At 44.6% G+C, this 20,575-nt stretch overlaps 1 protein-coding gene across 2 annotated transcripts in view; it reads left to right on the top strand.

The window, feature by feature from the left end:
• NDFIP2 (Nedd4 family interacting protein 2) overlaps positions 1-20,575 on the top strand; it is a 62,094-nt gene that overhangs the window by 23,962 nt on the left and 17,557 nt on the right. Inside the window, exons 2-4 of one of the 2 annotated variants that reach the window (XM_048493535.1) lie at positions 10,326-10,485; positions 11,980-12,116; positions 15,111-15,170. In XM_048493535.1, coding sequence (XP_048349492.1) covers positions 10,326-10,485; positions 11,980-12,116; positions 15,111-15,170 — 357 coding nt within the window. The remainder of the gene's footprint in view (positions 1-10,325; positions 10,486-11,979; positions 12,117-15,110; positions 15,171-20,575) is intronic. The other variant, XM_048493534.1, reaches the window with a different exon arrangement.

Below are 20,575 nucleotides of genomic sequence, written 5' to 3'. Positions count from 1 at the left end.
TGTCTCACCGCCACGGCCCGTCCAGTCAGTTCTCCACGCCCGCTTACATTGGAGCTCTTAGCTCAGTCAATTTCGCCCCTCCCTCCGGCAGGCTGCCGTTTCCTTGCAGGCCTCAGCTGGCATGGAGAACCGCAGATCAAGGGACGCAATTTGGATTCCCCTCCAGGCACCAGTAGACTGGAGCGCACCAGGGAGGAAGAAGCACCCTGCAACTTGGAGGAGGGGGAATGTTATGGTGGGATGCCGAGGTCCCCTTTCTAAAGTGGCAAAGTCCCTCACCCCTTCAGATTCTTTGCCAGTTTCCCTCCAATAAGGCAAGTAATTGAGGACAAACTGCAGCATGTAATTTCTACAGGGCTGTGGGAGCGTGCCTCTTCCCAATCCCTGGGCTGGGTCCATTCCAGGGGCCCATCAACCTCAGGCTTATGGGTCTAGGGGCTACCCTAGCTCCCCATCGCCGGTGCCAGAAGACTCTTCAACCAGACCTACTTCAAGTAGAACCAGATCTGCCAGGGGGAACCCCCCTCCTCATGAATACTCTAGATCTCACTCCAGATCTCCATCCCCCACATTGGACCCTCTCCATTTCCCTGGAGATGAGGGACACAGTGCAGAAGAGGATGAAACCTCCAGAGAACGTTTCTCTGATTCAGAGGAGCTCCCAGTTGTTCCAGACAACTCCCCCACCTATAAGTGGCTTCAAAGATGAGGGAAATTAGCTCTCTCCTCATAGCCAAAACTATCTCTGCACTGGGATCTTTGCCAGTGGAGTGCAGCAGACATGCCCAGGTCTCTCCAGGAAACAGGCATTGCTTCGGGCCTCCCACCTGTTAAGGGTTGCCCTAAAGGAAGCACACACTTCTTCCCTCAGGATGAAGACCCACAACTGGTTTTTCCCATCCCTGAATATTTCATCAAAAAGATCATGAAGGAGTGCAGGAAGCACCAGCTGACCAATAAACGTATGCTCTTTAGCTCTCAGTCAAGAAACGTTCACTTGGGTTCCGGAGTAATGGACTCCATTCTCCAAGTCCCTGCAGCCAAGACCCGGCAGATTTCCCCACATTGCTTAGCCACCCAATCCAGCAGGCTCTCCACTGGTTAAAGAGGGTGAAGTGGAACATTAGAGATCCCCTGGACAATAAGCGTTCCTGGACGCCTTCTGCTGAAAGAGATCCTGGGCATGAATCCATCATCTCTACCTCCCATCAAGGCTCTTGGCCCCCAGCATGCGCACCGTCCTTGACACGAGCTCTCCTAGTTTTGGGCTAACTCGTGCAATTTTCCTAGAACTCCCTGCCACCTGAATTGATCGCTGTCAGAGAGGGACTTAGGAGCTGCATTAAAACAGGTGCGGCCTTCATCAGCCGATGCTACCTTAGGATGCTGTGGATCCTCTCCCATGCCCGCACCATGTCCCGCCCTCCTCTCTTGGTGGCACGCCGCAACGCATGGGGTCAGATCTTTGGCAGGTCGCACACACACTTCCAAGACCTTTAACTTACCAGCTACTCATTCCAAGGCAAATCCTTGTTTGGTGAGGGATACTCTGCAACATATCCTTCGGTTATGCGACACTCAAAGGGACAAGAAAAAAGGTCCTTCCAAAGGATTTCTTCGCTCCCGGACAGCAACAAACCCTGGATGACCAGACCTTTCTACCTTCCGTTCCTCATAGGACACACTCCCCAGGGACTCCCAGAGATGGTGCAGGTGCTGACCTCCTGGACCCCCTATAGATACGCTTGCTTAGAGAATAATTCCCTGGACCTAACAGAGGGATCTAGTCTCTTTTTTTCGTGGCAGAGGCAACTTCCAGATCAAAGTTTGGACAAAACCAATAGGACTGAAGCCCAGGTGCCTCCAAGGTCCCTGACTCCTCCCCAGTGGGAGGTGCGTCTCCTTCTTTTCCAGCAGGCATGTGAATCAAGAGATCCACTTTGGAGCGCCTGGACGAAGGAGACCATCTCACAAGGCTACGCAATAGAATTCATTTCGTTTCCTCCCACCAAGTTTCTACCTTCCCCCCTCAGCAAGCAAAAAGACAAAGCCGCACGAACACTACGAGCGGTGGAACATCTCCTATCTATCAGAGCGGCCATAGAGATGGTCTCCCCAAAGAAGAGGCATTTTCCTCGGACATTATTCTCAACTTCTTCACCGTCCCCAAAAAAAGAGAATCGGGGACCGTGGGAGAGCAAATCCTCAACCTCAGGACCCTTAGGAACAGAATTTCTGCCAAATGCGCCCAGGTTCAAGATGGAGATCCCTCCGGACCATCCTAGCCCCAGGGAGGCACTCCAGATTCGCAGAGAGACTTTATGACTTCCCTGGACCTGGCAGGAAGCTTCTATCTGCACATCTCCTACTCATCAGGCCTTCTTCTCGCAAGTGACAGGAAGTTCCTAAGATTCTCCATAGAAGACCAACACTATCAATTCAGGGCTCTCCCCTTCGTGCTTGCCTCAGCCCCCCACATTTTCTCCAAGGTCCTTCTGGCTCCGGTCACACTCCTACGACAATGGGGTATTCATATACACCCGTACCTGGACGACCTGCTAATCCGGTCCAAGACCAAGGAGCAAGCCATCCAGGACCTCGAGATTGTGATGCAAACCCTTCAGTCCCATCGTGGTTCTCCTAATCAACAGGAGAGAAAAGGCATTCTGTACTTCCAACTCAACGAATCTTGCATCTGGGAGCCTCCTAATTAGACTCCAGGAACAATGCCTCACTTTTTTCTTCCCAGAAGCAGAAGATGTCCAAAATCCGGAAGCTGGACCAGCCCTCAATAATGCTTCCCTGTAGAACATCTTCCCTTACTATTCCTAGTCAAGCTCCCTCAGCATCGCTTGATTGCAGCCATGGATCTCTTGGTCCAGTGGGAGTCCCGATTCCCACCTCCACGCCCCCTACAACGTGATGAGCTCCTTTTCTACCCTTTTCAACAGGACATCATCCTAAAAAGCGGGACCATCCCATCATTGTACCTCAATCCATCCAAACAACAACTCCGATGCGGTGGTGCTTCACAAGCTGCTAGAACTCCTGACTCCAGGAGCAAACTCCTTCACTCTGTACCCCAATCCAGCTACAGATCTTCACAGACACCCTCAGCCTCTCCAGGGGTTGGGGCAAGCCTCAACCAACATTATGCTCTCAAAGGCAAGTGGGAGCAGCACCTATCCAAACTGCCAATCAATGTGCTGGGAGGTGAAGGCTTTATCCTCTTCTAGCCTTTCTTTCAGGCCTTCCAACACCCGCCATAGCGGGACATCACATCCTGATTCGGACGGACAACACCACAGCCAAGTCTTATATCAACAACCAGGGAGGCTGGCCAAGGAGGCTTCCCTAATATTGGCCTGGGCAGAACTCAACGTTCAGAGCATCAAGGCAGAACATATCAAAGGATCTCTGAACCTAAACGCAGACTGGCTGAGCTGACAAACCGTTGCCCCAGCGGAGTGGACCCTGAACAGGAGGGTCTTTCAGGATAATCGAACGTCGATTCGGCAGACCAGAAGTGGATCTGTTTGCCACGGCACAGAACGCTCAAGTTCCAAAATTCATGTCCCGATTCTACCATCACCAGGCCCTAGCAATAGATGCCTTATCCAGCCCGTGGCCCAAGGAGCTGTTGTATGCCTTCCCGCCCATCCCAGTGATTCCCAAAATTCTCCGGAAAATCACGGCAGAGAGGGCGCGGGTGATCCTAGTGGCACCGCTCTGGCCACGAAGGCCCTGGTTCTCGGCAATTCAGGAACTGGCCATAGGTCCCAGGTACCAGATTCCAATCTCTTTGGATCTCCTCCATCGAGGTCCAATACTGCATCCCAACCCAGACTGGCTCAAGCTGACCGTCTGGTTGTTGAGTGGAGAAAACTAACTAACAAAGGCTACTCCAAGGAAGTGACCTCCACCCTGATGGCGTCTAGACGTCCGTCCACCATCAGAATCTACAATTACACCTGGAAGAAATTAGGCCAGGCTTGGGCCAACGAAACAAACTCTGATTGGACCCAGAAGATTCCACCTTATCTTCAGTCTTAGACTTCCTTCAGGAAGGTTTCGAAATGGGACTCCGAAGCAACACCCTTAAGAGACAGGTCGCTGCCCTATCCACCTATACATGGGCATCCCTTCCACGGCCTCCCGGCAACTCAACACCCAGATGTCATCCGGTTCTTAAAAGGGGTCCAACAATCACAACCTCCCACCTGTCATCGCTTCCCATCCTGGAAACTACACACAGTTCTTTCGGCACTTACTAAGTCACCCTTTGAACCCATTCAAACCATCAACCTGAGATGGCTCAGAATGAAAACCTTATTTCTGACAGCCATCACCTCAGCTAGAAGGGTCTTGGAACTCAGCTCCCTCTCCATTGACCCCAACCTGTGTATCTTCCACGATGACAGAGTGGTTCTTAGAATGGACCCTACCTTCAAACCCAAAGCGGCCTCCGCTTTCCATCTGCAACAGGACATTGTACTGCCTTCCTTTTGTCCACGTCCGTCTCACCCCAGAGAACGCTCTTGGCACACACTAGACGTTAGGAGGGCAATTAAAGCGTTCATAATCCGAACAGAGTCCATTAGGAAATCACAGACCCTGTTTATCAACACTTCCAATCCCAAGATTGGTCTTCCCATGTCCAAAGCCTCCATTAGTTCCAACCTTAGATTATGTATCGTGGAGGCTTACAGGGCTTCAGACATTCCTGTGCCAGAGGGAATCAGTGCACATTCCACCAGATCAGCTTCTACCAATGCTGCTTTTAGACATAATGCTTCTGTAGAACAGATCTGTAAAGCAGCGATCTGGTCCAACCCCTCGACTTTTGTTAAACACTATAGACTACAGTCTTGGGGTGCAGCCGACACTGTGTTCGGACAAAGGGTTCTGGAACATATCATAGAAGCGTAACGACAGCCCTCCCTACTGGGGACACTGCTTTGGGAGGTCCCAACAAGATGCCTTTCGCCTCCAAGAGAACGGTCCATTGGTTCACTTACCGTGAAGAGGCCTTCTCTTGGACGGCGAAAAGGCATCTTGACCCTCCCTTATGTCGTTTTTTTCGCTGTGTCTTTAGTTCCAGTCCTCATTCAGCCAGACTCCAGGGAGTCATGTATATAGTTTGGGAACATTCCTTTTATGGGTTACGGGCTAATTGTTTAGGCCTATCATTGTTCAGGATAGAGAGATTCTGTTATACATGTTCTTGTCTCTCTCTCCTCGTTGTTTATTTCTAATTTTTTTCTACTCCACCTGCTCAGTCAGTCGAATTCTGGCAAGGGGCGGGTTCCAAACCGCGACAGGAAGTGACATAATTCTATTTCCTGCCTCCCTGAGCCGGGGTGGAAAGCACCCAACAAGATGCCTTTTCGCCGTCCAAGAGAAGGCCTCTTCATGGTAAGTGAACCAATGGACCGTTCTCAGATCACCTGCAAAACAATAGTTAAATCAGGATGTACCGACCACCATTCATGTACTTACCTCGCACAGTTTCCTCATTAACCATCAGAAAAGCCAACTGAACCCACCAAGATCTTGATCCACCTGGAAATGACCATCGACACCGCCCACGGAAAGGGCTTTTTCCCCCATGGAAAAAACAATAATAAAACAGACATTTGCAAAGTTTTGCAAGGCACAGCCAGCAGATATTAAGGATCCATCACATATCACGTTGATATCATACTGATATCCACTATAGAGACAGTCCCCTGGGGCAGATTCCACAGAAGAGGTCAATGGACATTGATCCCCTATCAGAAAACGATAGGCCTGAGGAAACACAAAAACAATCCAGGCAGGCAATTATATAAGTGAATAGGATTATATACCCTGTTTAGGTTAAAGATCACAGGAACTCTGAGAATTCATCTGCCATTTCCTGGACCGTCTTTGTTCTAGAATCCTCCTCTTGGGTCCTAGTGCCTTGGGGACAGAACTAGTTCGGCACTTGGGCCCAAGTAGAGCATTCTAGAACAAAGACGGTCCAGGAGATGGCAGATGAATTCACAAACCTTCTATGATCTTTAACCTGGACAAGGTATAGTCTGTTGCAACATTTATTGTATATATCATCTTGCTTTAACTGTGCTGAGTTGTACCTTGGTAATCAACTCTCCTCATTGTTTGTGGTACCTTGAACAGGTTTGTGTTTGCATTTCTCCCTGTTGTGCCCTAACCTGGATAGCCCAGTTTGATCTCAGAAGCTGAGGAGGTAACCCTGGGACAACTAAGACAGGGACAACTGGATGGGGGACAACTAAGAAATACTGGGGTCATACACAGAGGCAGGCAGTGGCACAGGGGAGGGGTTTTGCTCAGTGGAAGAGCATTCAGTTGACTTGAGACCTTGGAGAACCTCTGCTAGTCTGTTGCCTTGAAGACCTTATGGAGTCGCCATAAATCAACTGGGACTTCATCTCTCTCTCGCTCGCACGCACGCACGCACACACGCAGTCCAGTTGCATTTTCCCTGGATGTTTTGTGATGTTGAATTGGATTGTTTTCTGTAATTTGTAGTTTGCCTTGAATCTCAGTGACAAAGGCATGCTATAAATGGAGGGGGGGGGGGTAACCAGTAGCAAGTAACTTTTGTTCATTTTGTTTTAAATAGCTAAAGAGGAATTCGCAGTTTGTAATTCTTACGCCTTAATCTTTCAGGCCGTAGAACTACGAAACAAGCTTAATTTTAAATATTGCATTTGGGTTGTTTTGAAAAGCATGACACGCTTTCAGAACTTCTTGACCTTTTTGTTCATTTTTAACCACTGTGACAATTTGCCTAATTGTACGGCTTAGGAAAATGTTAAAATGCCATTTTTCCCCATTTAATGAAGGAATTCTTGTGACCACTGGTAATTATCTATAAATATTTGCCATTTGCTGATATTCTCTGTGTGCTTGTGTTGCTGTTTTGATATCTATATTTGTTAAATCAAGTTTGAAAGTTATTTAAAAAAATAAGTTTGGAGTGGTTTTCCTTTCTCCATATAGACCCATTTTTAACTTTTAAATGTTTTTTACTCAGAACACTGGCACCCCAGTGACATGCTTGATTACTCAGAAGTAATTCTGATTGTATCCAGTGGGTGTTACTGCTAAGAAAATTTACACAGATAGCCTAGCTGAACTATTTTAAATGATAGCAATTTGTCTATTTGTTTACTCATTAATTTTGTCTGAGACTTTCAGCTTAGTGAAAAAGTTACTGTTACAAAAGTAGCACGCCGTTTGATAGATGGTCAGAATATAATTTAAAAAAGTTTTCAACTCACTGCCTTTTTTAATGTTTACACGTAGAAAAATACCTTTGGAAGTCTGTCGTCATCATTAAATAAACAACCATTGCTTCTGACTCTGTGCACGTCCTAATGTTCATGTTTTCTTTTGTTTGCCCTGATCTACATTTTGCTGAATATTATGATTCTCTACCAAAGTTGCAGAATTAGATGTTTTGAGTTCAGAACTGAGTTTAATTTGTATGCAGTTCATTTTTTCATACTGCCTAATTTCGTCTTCATTATTGCGTCTTCAGTGCAATCCCGCATGTTACAGTTATTTACTTGAAGCTGCTGTTTTTCAAGTGACCTCTATGCAGGCACACGTTCCTCCCTCTTTCCCTACTGTGGGCTGCCATTTGCCTTCATGGTGCTCTTCCATGGTGGCAAAGGGAAAACTGAGGGCGGCGTTCTCTCCCTGTCTCTTTTTCATGACTGTTTAGGCCAGGGGTCTGCAACCTGCGGCTCTTCAGATTTTCATGGACTACTATTCCCATCAGCTCCTGCCAGCATGGCCAATTGGCCAATTGGCCATGCTGGCAGGGGCTGATGGGAATGGTAGTCCATGAACATCTGGAGATCCGCAGGTTGCAGACTTTTGGTTTAGGCAGAAAACTAGCCTACCCTTCTGTCTAGAAGGGATTAGGGAGAGAATGGCTGTTGGATCGGGATTAAAAAAAAAAGACGCACACCCACAGCTGCTGGTCAAGTGGATAACCATAGGACTGAAAATGAGATGAAATTTGTTAAGCTGCATTAGTGTAATGTAGTAATTATTAGCTCTATTGCATTTGTGTTGAGGGGCTTTTGGAAAGGCTAGAGGCATTAGATAATTTCTTATGGTTCATTCACTGCAGAATAAATGCTTTGTGGTCACTGGTACATAACCTTTGTAACTAGTTACAGAGGCTGCCGGTGGAATTTTTCATCTGTTGAAGCAAAAGTTTAATCATAAACTGTCATTCTGTGTCTGGACATTGGTTGTTGTTGCAAGTTCACACTTGGCTCATAGGGCTGCCTAGTATAAAAAATACTTGCTGTTAATAAACAGGCTTTAATAAATAAATTCAGTAATATATGGGGAGGATTTCCAGCAGGGTGAAACCATCTTTTCTGACCACTGTTCTTTCTGATGTTACCTGTTCCCAGTTAATTTTTCTCCTTTTTGGACATATTGCTGGTTTTGAAGCTCAGCTAGGTGAAAAGCATCTGGGAAAGGGGGGGGGGGCTATTGGCAGAGGAAGAGGCTCATCACTTTTCATTCTTTTCTGCTTGAAAATGGACCCTCATTTCCCCTGCTAGGCAGCTGCTTGGGATGTTTGGCAGGCCTCTAAGCTCTGGTTTTGAAAACAGGGCTATGTAAACTAAGTAAAATTATTAAGAGAGTTTTAAATAGCTTGTTCATTTCATGCTGTCTCTTTCACATACCTGACCAGCAGATTAATGACATACAGTGGAACCTCGGTTTTCGCCGGTAATCCGGCCAGCGACGCTCGGCGAAAACTGAAACCAGTGAAAACCGAAGCTACGCTATTTGCGCATATGCTACGCAAATGGCATAGCAAATTTACACAAAAAGTGTAAATTTATGCAAACTGCGTAGACGAAAACCGAGGTGCTGGCGAAAACCGAAGGCAAAAAGCGACTGGGGGTGACCGGTGAAAACTGAAAACGACGATATCTGAAGGCAATGATAACCGAGGTTCCACAGTATTAAAATGTGCATTTGCCTGAACTGAATGCTGTAATAAATGTTAGGAACAAAACCAGACCATGGCCACACAGCCCTAAAAAACCAGAACAGCTAGTTGATTCTGGCTGTGAAAGCCTTCAACTATTCCAGTCAGAAGGTTTTGTAACACCATTTGTCACAAGAAATTGCAGCATAATTTTCTTGTCACAGAAAGAGTTTCAAATTGTCCTGTGCATTTTAAATAACCGTGAAACAGTAGCAAGCCAGTATTTTTAAGTGGGTTGAGCTGGTGGGAAGGGAGATGCTAGTTGCTGCAAGCAGCTTTGCTTTAGCTAGGCACATGAGTCTGATCGCATGGGAGGAGAAGGGATCTATTTATACTTCCAGGTTTGTGTGTGCATGTTAAGTACCATCAAGTCATTTCCGACTCACGGCAACCCTATGAATCAATGCCCTCCAAAACGTTTTACCATTAACAGCCTTCTCAGATCTTGCCAACTGAGGGCTGTGGCTTCCGTGAGGTTTACGTACATGCAAGTGTTAAGAGAATCTGTCTATAGATCAGAATGTATTTTTGATACATATAGAATGTTTCAAGTATTTAATGAAGGTGTAATATAAATGTGGAATAAGGATTTTGGTGCTGCTGGCAAGTGTCAGCTGGGGCGTGGTCAGGCAGTCCCAGGGTCAAAGCTGGTGGCAGACAAAGGTGTGGCCGGGCAGTCCAGAGTTGAGCAAGTCCAGGAGTTCAAGCAGGTATGCTAGGCACAAAGGTACAAGGTGTGGCATAGGGAATCTGGTGCGTGGAGCTTTCCAGTGAAACACACTGGCTGCACCTAGGCAGAGCCAAGCTCAAGGTAGCATCTATATATGATTCCTTTGCTAATAAAGCCAGGATCCTGCAAAGGCTTAGTCCTCCCCTGATGTTGCTGTTTCTAGCTCTCAGAGCCTTTTGCCATATCAAGCTGCAGTATGGGCACTTTTCCTTATACCGCTGAGCTGCTTCCTCTTCCTTGGTCTTCTTCGTACATCTGGTCCATCACTTATCTCATCTGAGGCTGCTTCAGACTCTGCCAGTTGCACCACATCTGACTCAGCCTCAGCTGGCAGGGAAGGGCTTGGAGTTGACTCTGTTGCTTGCATCTCCTCACCAGGAACCTGTTCTGGCCTCCCGGTGTCTTCAGGCCCTACATCAGAGTCCTCATCGCTTGGGGACGGGCTCATGGCAGTTTCCATTGTCCCTGATTATAATTTTGTTCATCATAACCGCAATTAATGTATTGTGTTAAGAGTGCAGGAGGGTTCTCTGACTGCATTTCTTTCTTCTCTCTTAAAAGCTTCATAATGAAGATGATCCCTCGGAATCATCCGTGGTTGAACAACCCTCCACCTCTACAGAAACGGCACCAGCTTCGCAAGCAGAGGCACCATTACCTGAAGCCGATGCTTCACCTCCACCTTACTGTAGTATTGCTGTTGAAGCGGCTTCAGCGCCAGGTATTTCCTGTTGGTGACATAATCCCCTTGGGTATTTTTAGCATTTATAACCTTGGTAGGTATTTTTAGCATTGAAGGAGGAGCAGATGTGACTTGAATCATCTTCTCAGCCACAAAAAATGTGGTGTTGCCATCTCTTTATGCATGCTTTGTCCTATTTTTAAAGACAGCCTGCAAAAATCTTTTGTGCAGGAGTTCAAATGGCTTCTAAAATAGGACTTGATATGCTTAATGGCTTGACTGAAATAGTATTCATGATTTTTCTTTGTACAGATGAAATTAGCATGTCTCACCCAACAATTGCTAATGAAACCTGAACCAGTGTCTTGTCACCTGATCTTAGTTGACTGATGGCACAAATTCCGCATTTACGTCGGATTCCACGGCATTGTTCTAAAAAAAAAGGAGAAGCGTGCTTTCTTAGGCTCTTAGGTTGCGTGCGTATGTCATAACAGGAACCATTTTACCAGAGGCATCCCCTTTTGTACAGCTAAGAAGGGGAAATGCTTCCTCAGAGATGGAAGCAAAATGCACAGCAGGCATAATCAGTGGGTAAAATAGGCTTTGTTGCTAAATTGGGGTCTGAACTCCCAATTTGTTTTGAACCTCTGTGCTGTTTCCCATGAGAGCTGACAGTCATGTGTGATACAGAGAGACAGTACTGCATAGTGATTAGAGTATTGGACTAGAATCTGGCAGACTTGCTGATCCCTGCTCTGCCATGGAAACTCACTGGGTGACTTTAGGCCAGTCACGCACTCTTAACCTACCCGCTTCACGTTGTTGTTGTGAGGATTAAATGGAGATAAGAGCAATGTGAGCTCCTTTGGGTCTCCATTGGGGAGAAATGTAGGGCATGACTGAAATAAATAAATGTGCAGTTCTTGGAAGGAATTCTCAGATCACAGATAGAGATCAAAATACAGAATATATTTATATCTCTACAAAAGTAGTAACAACTGACCCCCTCAATGCCCCCCCTGGAAGCTGCCTGTCTGGAGTTGGGAAGGGTATGTGGGTGGGTGATATTTTGCACGTTTGTTATATGGTGTTTTTATTATTGTTTTGTATGCTGTTTTAATTGTTGGTTTTAATGTTGTAAGCTGCCCTGAGACCTCCATATAGGGCGGAGTATAAGTTCCAAAAATAAACAAACAATAAATAAAACAAAGTTGCAAACAACAGACAAGCAAGCTCTGCAGAAATCTATAGTCATCATCAATTCGACCACGTTTTACACCTGGAAATTTGGGTGGTGGTTTTACATTCTCATGCTTTCCTCTGTTTTGTGTCAATCAGCAGATTCCTCAGAGCTCTTATGAACTGAGGTTCAAAGCAGACTAATGGAAATGTAAACTGGGGTAAAACCATTCCTCAAAATCCCCCACCACAGTACACAGTAGCATTTGTGAGGGATATTTTTTTCCAAAGCATTATGAACTGTGATTCTGCTATTTGGTCTGCCAATTGTGACCTCTGTGTCTTCTCTTGTAGAAATGGAATCGCCTAATGATTTTTACCCAGTGCCACCTCCGTACAGCGTAGCTACCTCTCTTCCCACTTACGATGAAGCAGAGAAGGCCAAAGCGGCAGCAATGGCAGCTGTCGCAGCGGAAGCGGCGGCCCAAAGAGTGAGTGACCAGTTTGTGCGAGCTATAAATACGTAACTTTATCGCGTGCAGCTAAGGCTGGCTTTGGGATTTCAACGTTGGCCACATTAAGATGTCATGAAGAATCTCCCTATGACCAGCATGGAAGGCTTGTTTGCCCCAGCCTCTTCTCCTAGTGCACATAGAGCGTGGTTGAAAGCTTCTCTGGACAGCTTTCAGTCCCTGTTTAAAATCTCATCTTGTAAAGGAAACCCGACTCCTCTTTGCCCAACTGCCTGCATTCAGACATCCTGGCAACTTGGAGATAGTTCAGAGGCTTCCTGAAACAGGAAGTGTTAGTTGTGGCTCTGCATGCAAGGGGCCAAAGTGTACTGGAACTCCATGGAGGGTGAATATCCGACAGTCCTCTGGGAGCTGCACTGGCTGAAGGTGGAGTACTGGATCAGATTCAAGGTTCTGGGGTTGACCTTTAAAGTCCTAAAGGGTCTGGAACGATCATACCTAAGAGACCACCTCTCCTGATATACTCCCCCAAAGGATTACACTCCTCAGGTTATAACTTACTGGTGTTCCCTGGCCCTTAAATAATACAGCTGTCTTCAACCAGAGCTCTTTCGGCTCCAGTCCCACCCTGGTGGAACGCTCTATCTACTGAGACTAGGGCACTGCAAAATCTTCTACAATTTTGCAAGGCCTGTAAGACTGAGTTGTACCACTAGGCCACTGATGAAGGGTCATGATGAGTTCTATCTATCTGCCCACCCACCCCTTCTTCCTTTTTCTCAAGTATTATAAATCTACTGTTATTTCCTTTTATAATGAGTTTAACTGCTTTTCCTTCTGCTCCCCCTTTTATATTCTCGTCATTGGTCCTGAATATGTTTTGGCACTATGTGGAGCTTTTAATATTGGAAATTTTGATAATTTTAATTGAAATTAAGCTGTCTTGAGCCCAGCTTTTTGGGAAAGAGCAGGCTAACAATGACAACAATAATAATACTACACCAGATATCACAGTGATCGAAGGCAAAAAAAATTGACCATTATTCATGTGGAAATACCTGGGGACAGCAGGGTCAGTGAAAAAGAACAGGAGAAGGTCACTAAATACCACGATTTGAAAATCGAGCTTCAGCAACTATGGCACAAACCAGCTGAGGTTGTGGTAATCGGCACCCTGGGCACCATCCTGAAAACACTAGGGCAGCACTTGAAACAGTTGATAAAATTAACATCTGTCAGATTCAGAAGGCAGCTCTCCTGGAATCTGCATGAAAACTACGCTGATTCATTACAGTGTTTTAGGCCTCTGGGAGACGCTCGAATTGTAATGAAAGGCCAACAATGGGCAGCTGTGATGTTAAACAAATTTAATAATAATAATAATAAAAGCAACAATAATATGAGCTGTATTTGTGCTCCTTGTGAACAAGGAAAGGATTTTTGATGCCTGAGTTTGGCCACTATCCTTGTTAAGATGTAGATTGGTTATCCAAATGATAAAGGCTGAGTTTGTTTTTAATACCCTGTATAGAAAACACCTTGAAAATGAAGTGTGACCATCCAGCACTTTCTAGTCATTGAAATTGGCCAGCTGCACAACTTTGAGTTTCTCTTCATGGTGTATATATTTGTTAGCCATAGCCTATTCACCAGACCACAACCTGCCCATCACATTTTAGGATAATGAGAAGGGCCAGAGAACCTCTCTGATGTTGCTGTTCTTAGCTGACAGCAAAAGCAGCTTTTAGGCTCCTTCTGCACATGCAGAATAATTCATTTACAATCCACTTTAATTCACTTTAAAGCTGGATTTTACTGTTCGGAATAGCAAAATCCTCTTTCAGACAATTGTGAAAGTGGATTGAATGTGCATTATTCTGCATGTGTGGAAGGGGCCGTAGTCCCTACTGGGCCATCCTGTGAAGTATGTAATTTGTGTTTTGGAAATTGCCTGATCACCCGGGCCCTTAATCACTTGTACTAGAACCTAAATTGTTAAAATGTATGTTCTAGTCCTATACACAGCCAGGAACTAAAATCTGATAATGGCAGCTAAAAATAGCAGTGCTGGTGCTTAAGCATTGGAGAAGGGTTTTTTTTACTTTGGTGATGGCCATTGTGTGGACTAAAAAGTTTTGTATTAAGATTTTTTTTTCAATTCGGGGGATTCCCATTCAGTTAAAACAAAATACAGTGTTTTCAAGTATAAGGTTCTTAATTGGGCTAATACTTGAATAGTGAAAAAGACCATAAGTATCCAATTATATAAATCTGATTTTATGTATAAATGAATAAATGTTGGCAGCTTTGCAATCCTAGTAATACCATGATACTTAAATGGCTGTTTTCTTCCATTAAAAAAGATTTAATGTAGATCGTCTACTTTTTAGTAACAGTTGAACTATAAGCTTACTTTGACTAGTTCACTGTCTTTCAGCTTCCATTTCCCAACTGTAAAAGAGCTGTTGCATATTGCATAGCATTATTAATGAGGTATTGCAGCCAGTCCACATTTTTAAAAATGTATTTTTTAAATTTATTTTTGGTTGTATATCCCGCCCAATCCCCAAAGGGCTCTGGGCAGGTTACAACAAGCTTAGAACATTAAAATACGGCTCTCAGCTCAAACTGGCTGAACACATCATTAACAACCAGCGACCCATGCTGGAAAATGATACATTGTGGGATTATTGTTTAGAATTACGTGGGATAGTGTTAGAAAACTCTCTAAGTCTGTTATAGAAATATAGTGCCAAGTAAACAGCAAATATTTAGGTATACATACTTTGAAACACGACGACAGTTTATTTTAAGTTTCCCTTATGTAGTAAGCACAAACAGATTACTGTCACACTTACTTTTCGGTGTTTGGATATTTCAGTTTCGTGGTTTCTCTTCTAATACACACTGAAACTATAATGTTAGTTGAGTAGAAATGTTTGAATGTTTGTCTTGTACTGAATGGCTTAACACTTCTTTAGTTCTTCTGTCTTATTTTCTTTACATGCTTAGCACGGCCAATTTAGGGAGTCTAGGAGTCTGTTTGATGAAATATTCCTGAGCCCACCAGAGGTATGATACAGTTCTACCGAGTTTAGATTTTGCCGTGAATTTCTTGGCTCGAAAAATCCAATGGGATTCCTGATCACTTTCTGCTGTCAATGAACCACCCCTGTTCACATCCTAAAATAATATACCAAAGTCCTTATTTCTTCCCTAAAAACCCACTGTCTTAGAAACTTCATACTATAGTCTTTAAACTTCATACTATATGTGAAAACACAAGGGCATTTTACCTTAAAGGCATGGAACTTCCTTCCCAATAAGAGATGCCGCCATATGAAATACAGACTGAGACCTCCCAATTCAGCCAGTTTCCAGAGTAGTTCTCTTTATGGCAACAAACTTTAGGATTTGACAACTGATATAATCTTCTAGTGTTCATGGAAGACAAAAACCCCATTTCTGTTGGAACAGAAACTTATGGCAGAAATGATGGAAGGACATTTTATATTGGATGCCCAATTTATTTTCAGTTAGTTCACTTTCTGGTTACAGACGATCCTTGTGATATCCCCCTTTTTCCATATCTTGCACACGTCCCTTTTAAATGTTAGTTCCGTTGAAAGGTCTTTAGACATCCATGCTGGTTTCCTTAGACTTCTCCTGTTTTTCCTGCTCATTGGAACTGTTTGAAATTGTGACTTCAAAAGCTGACTTTTAAGAAACTCCCATCCCTCATGCACTCCCTTTTAGTATTCTTAACCATGTGATCACACCCAGTAGTTTCCTAAGTTTGCTGAATTAGCTTTCTTAAAGTCTGCAATGCATGTCTGACTATGCTTGGCATCCCTGTTCCACTGTATAACAAACTCCAGGAGAACATGATCACTCCCACCTAAGGACCCTACCACTTCCACCCCATTAATCAGGTCATCATGGTTGGTTAGAAGAAGATCTAAAAACTGGTCCCCTTGTTGCCTCTTCTACCAAGAAATTCTCTACAAGGCAAGTGAGGAATGCTTTGAAAGCATGTAGGAAGTGCCTACTAGGGGTGTGCAGCATATTTCTCAGTATTTTTAAAGTTTAGGTTTATAAGATTCAGAAATTTTCGAAAAAGAAAAAGCCAACCCCCATATTGGTATGGGGTTTTTCCCCCATCTTTTTATTTTATTTTTTTCAGTTCTTTTAGAACACGATCCTGAAAATTCTGAGCTGCAGAGCTGCATGCTGAGCCCAGCATTCAGCTCAACACCTCCCTCTCCTCCAAAGTCCACATGGTCTTCACAGGTGGTGGCCTCGAGCTGAATGCTGAGCCTGGCTGGACAGAGCTCACGATTCAGTTCTGTGCTGCCTGCCATCTCCGAGCCCATGTGAACATTAGAGGCAGCTTTCAGCAGGTGAGTGTAAGGGAGAAGGAAAGGGTTCCTCACATTTTTTAAAAAAGGTGATCAGGCCAAAGCTGTCCAAAAATGCTGGAAAAATTCAGCATTTTTGGGGATCTGCTTTTAGACTCCCTTAAATTACCACCATTTTTTCAGCTAAAAATTACGCCGCCCCCCCCCCCCCAAAAAGCCCAAACAGCTTTTTGTTGTTGTTGTTCATTTCTGGTTTGACTTTATCCAAATACAAAGCTACTGACATCTCAGAAGATGGAGAAGCAAAAGTAGAAGATATTTGGTAGCTGGAGGCTAGGGGCTTGAGTGTCCTTCCATGATTACCCAAGCCAGAATAAATTACACAAAATTCTTTTTAAAAGTGGAAATCATTCATTTGGTGCAATTCGTAGGGGTCGCAAAAGTTGTCTTTTTTTGAACTGCAATTTGGATTGCATGGATCCAGAATTCTTTACACTCCTTAATATTCACGCCACTCAGATCAATCTAGAACAGGGGTAGGGAACCTTTAACACTCAAAGAGCCATTTGGACCCGTTTTCCACGGGAAAAGAAAACACTTGGAGCCGCAAATAATTTTTTACATTTGAAATAAAGATAACACTATATATATATAGGGGTTTTTTAACCTTTTACTCCGCTCTTTCTGAGAAGCGCATGGATGCGCCCGTCCTGCTGCCTGCAGGGCAGGCAAGGATGGGGCCGGCGGCTCGGCTCATAGAGCCACAGTGCAAGGGCAGAAGAGCCGCATGCGGCTCTCGAGCCGCAGGTTCCCTACCCCTGATCTAGAATGATGCCAGAATGAATAGTGCATTCATTGCAGGATAACAACCAGGGAGATGGTCTTTCGCTGCAAAACAGGCAGTGGGACTTTTCAGTAGCAACGCAAAAGACTGAAGAGGAAATACATGTTAATGAAAACCTTTTGCTCAAAAAATGCATGCGAAAGATGAGTGAAGCTGTCATGAATTAAAGGACTGCAAGATTTACATCAGAGCTTGAAAATGGCTGAGAATCTGAATCACCCAGTGTCCGCATGCTATATAAGATAGCTTAGTTTCATGAATCAGTGTTAGCTTTCTGTTTGGAAACAGGATGGATCTGACACGAGTGCACGTACATCCAACTGCCTTATGCACCTGGGTGCAAGTGATTGTTGATAAATTGAAGGTTAAGAACCAACTGCATCAAAAAACATGCACACAAGTCTGTGTCATCAGATTAAGATCAATATAAAATCAAGCAGGAGCAGCAGCATCTGTCCTGTAGGGAAATCCCATGTCTTTGGACTGGCTTGCATTGATTTGCTGAGCATGTGTTTTCTCTGGGTCCTGTGTTCAGGTGCATCCCTGTCTTTTAGATGCAGTGTAATCATCGCTGGGATATGCTGTTGTGGAACAGCAATCACCGTAGAGGTGTGTTGTTGAATTTACCCCTCTGAAACTATTTTCCTATGAACACAGCATTTGTAATGCTGTATGCAACTTCCCCCAACCCCCCATTAAACCTTCAGTTTGGATAACAGGGTATGCTTGAGCTTTTTTTTTTTTTAGTGTCTGAGCACCCTCTGGTGTTCAAATAGTAAGAACACATTTGGCTTCCTTTGGAGTCCTGTCGTGGAACAGCTCAATCCTTGGCCTCAGTACAGTTTCTCATCACACTAGGTTGTGCTAAATATTTCTAGAGCGTTAAATAAAATAAAATCACCTTCTAGAATGTTTAAGAGAGAAATATGTTTATAATCCTTCTGCTATTACATTTAAATACTACTCAGATATTGTCCCAGTGTGTACCACCAGATAACAAAGTAGCCCTTTCTAAAATTTATTGTAACAATTCTCTTACCCAGATGAAGCTGCTGCATAAAGATAAATATTAGGATCTCCTCAAGAGCCAGTGTGGATCATTAAAGCATCTGATTAGAACTAGAGAGATGCTGTTTCAGATTCCTTTTTAGGCAAATTCCGTTAACAAAATCTGGCAACTTGGTTATCACCTAAATATTTATTTGTGGCATTTCTCCCAGAAGAGACCCAGTGTGACTCACAGTCCCATTCCCAAACAGACTACATTAATACAATAAAACAACACAAGCTGACTCACAAAATGGCTGATTCTGATAGGCCCAGGGTAATGAGCCAAGCCAATAGGGCTGGGGGGGGAAATGCACCCGAGCCTTCAGCTTTCATTGTTTTCTGTTGAAACATGCAAGTGTCTGCAGTTGTTAGGACGGTTTTCAGACATGTTTCCCATTTGTATCCACTTTGTACGTTGTGGAAGACAAACATTTATGTGTGTATTTTAACGAAGTTCATGTGCCTCTCTGACCCCCTGGCAATTGGTGTTTGCTATGTGTTTACATGTCTCTTGAGATATGTAGCTGTTTGCTTCATGAAGTGTTTTATGTATCTGATGCCACAAATTCACCCCAGAAGTCATCTGGCTTTGCAGAGGTGGGGCATATTTCACATAGTGGTGTTGCCAGAAATGGTAAGGGGCAATAGTGCAGGAGTTGCAAATATTTCTAGAGAGCCAGCATAGTGTAGTAGTTAAAAGCAGTGGACTCTAATCTGGAGAACTAGGTTTGATTCCCTGCTCCTCCCTGTGAGTGGCGGATTCTAATATGGTCAACTGGGTTTCTTTCCCTGCTCCTCCACATGCAGCCTGCTGACTGGCCTTGGGCCAGTCACAGTCCTCTCAGAGCTCTCTCAGCCCCACCTGCCTCACAAGGTGCCTGTTGAGTGATAGGGAAGGGGAAGGCAATTGTAAGCCACTTTGAGACTCCTTTCAGACTGAGGAAAGAGGATATTGAAAACCAACCCTTCTCCAATGGCAGGAGCGAGAGCTACAGGCCATCCATATGAGCTTGATCAGTAGCTTTCTTCTCTCCTCCGGGTAGTGACTGGCATACCAACGAAAGAGGGAATTCGACTGCCACAGCCTCTTGCTATAGTTTAAGCATCCTAAAGAAGGAAAACCTGAGCAAACACGGAAGGCTTGCTACACTGTCACCTGTTGAGGACTATATAAAATTGGCAGACACTGGGTATCATCCAGCCAATGGACTTCAGTGGAATGACAAGGGTGCAATGACACTTAGGCCCCTTCCACACATGCAGAATAATGCACTTTCAATGCACTTTGAAGCTGGATTTTACTGTGCAGAATAGCAAAATCCACTTTCAAACAATTGTGAAAGAGGATTGAATGTGCCTTATTCTGTATGTGCGGAAAGGGCCACAGGGTATTTTCAGAGGGTAGCAGAGTTGGTCTGCAGTAGAACATCTAGATTTGAGTCCAGTAGCACTACAGAGACAAAGAAGGGGTTTTTTGGGGGGGAGGGGGATGAGCTTTCTAGAGTCAAAGCTGTCTTAGACTCTCAACAGCTTTTTACCCCCAAAATCTTGTGGGTCTCATAAGGTGCTACTGGACTTGAATCCAGCTATGCTTAGGATAGTGTTGTAAGTGGGGTACAAGGCTAAAGTTTTACACTCCTGGTAATTATCAGTCTATGCTTGGCACCCATTCTGAATGAAATTAGAACTATTTGCAGGGCCCAAGGCATAGTCTGGAAACCAGCAGAAACCTTTGCTGGTTTAGGTCTGGTCGGGGTCTGAATGAAAAGGCTGCTTGGAGAGCATTTTGTATCCCATGAGCTCCTCAGAGGAAAGGACAAGATGCAAACTGATCATGTGCCCAGTCTTTCCAGCTGTGAGCTACCACATGAAGCAGGCTCAAGAGTAGTCGTTGAGAGTCAGCACATGAGGTTAACAGCAGTGGATTCTTATCTGGTGAACTGGATTTGATTCCCCACTCCTGCACATGAAGCCTTCTGGGTAACCTTGGGCTAGTCACAGTTCTCTCGGAGCTCTCACCCCCACCTGCTTCATAAGGTGTCTGCTGTGGGGAGAGGAAGGGAAGGGGACTGTAAGCTGCTTTGAGACACTTTGCAGGAGAGAAGGAGAGTTTTACCAGTTCCCACTCAGACACTTACTGTTGACTTCCAGTTTTCTCCACATAGTGTTTCCTTTAGGCCCACTAAGCTTCAGGAGCTACAATTTCTATGGACGGAGGGCCACAG

This window comes from Sphaerodactylus townsendi, linkage group LG04 (genome assembly GCF_021028975.2).
Source record: "Sphaerodactylus townsendi isolate TG3544 linkage group LG04, MPM_Stown_v2.3, whole genome shotgun sequence".
Lineage (NCBI taxonomy): Eukaryota > Metazoa > Chordata > Lepidosauria > Squamata > Sphaerodactylidae > Sphaerodactylus > Sphaerodactylus townsendi.
The sequence above is the reverse complement of the archived record's forward strand: the minus strand, read 5'-3'. Positions and strand labels throughout refer to the sequence as shown.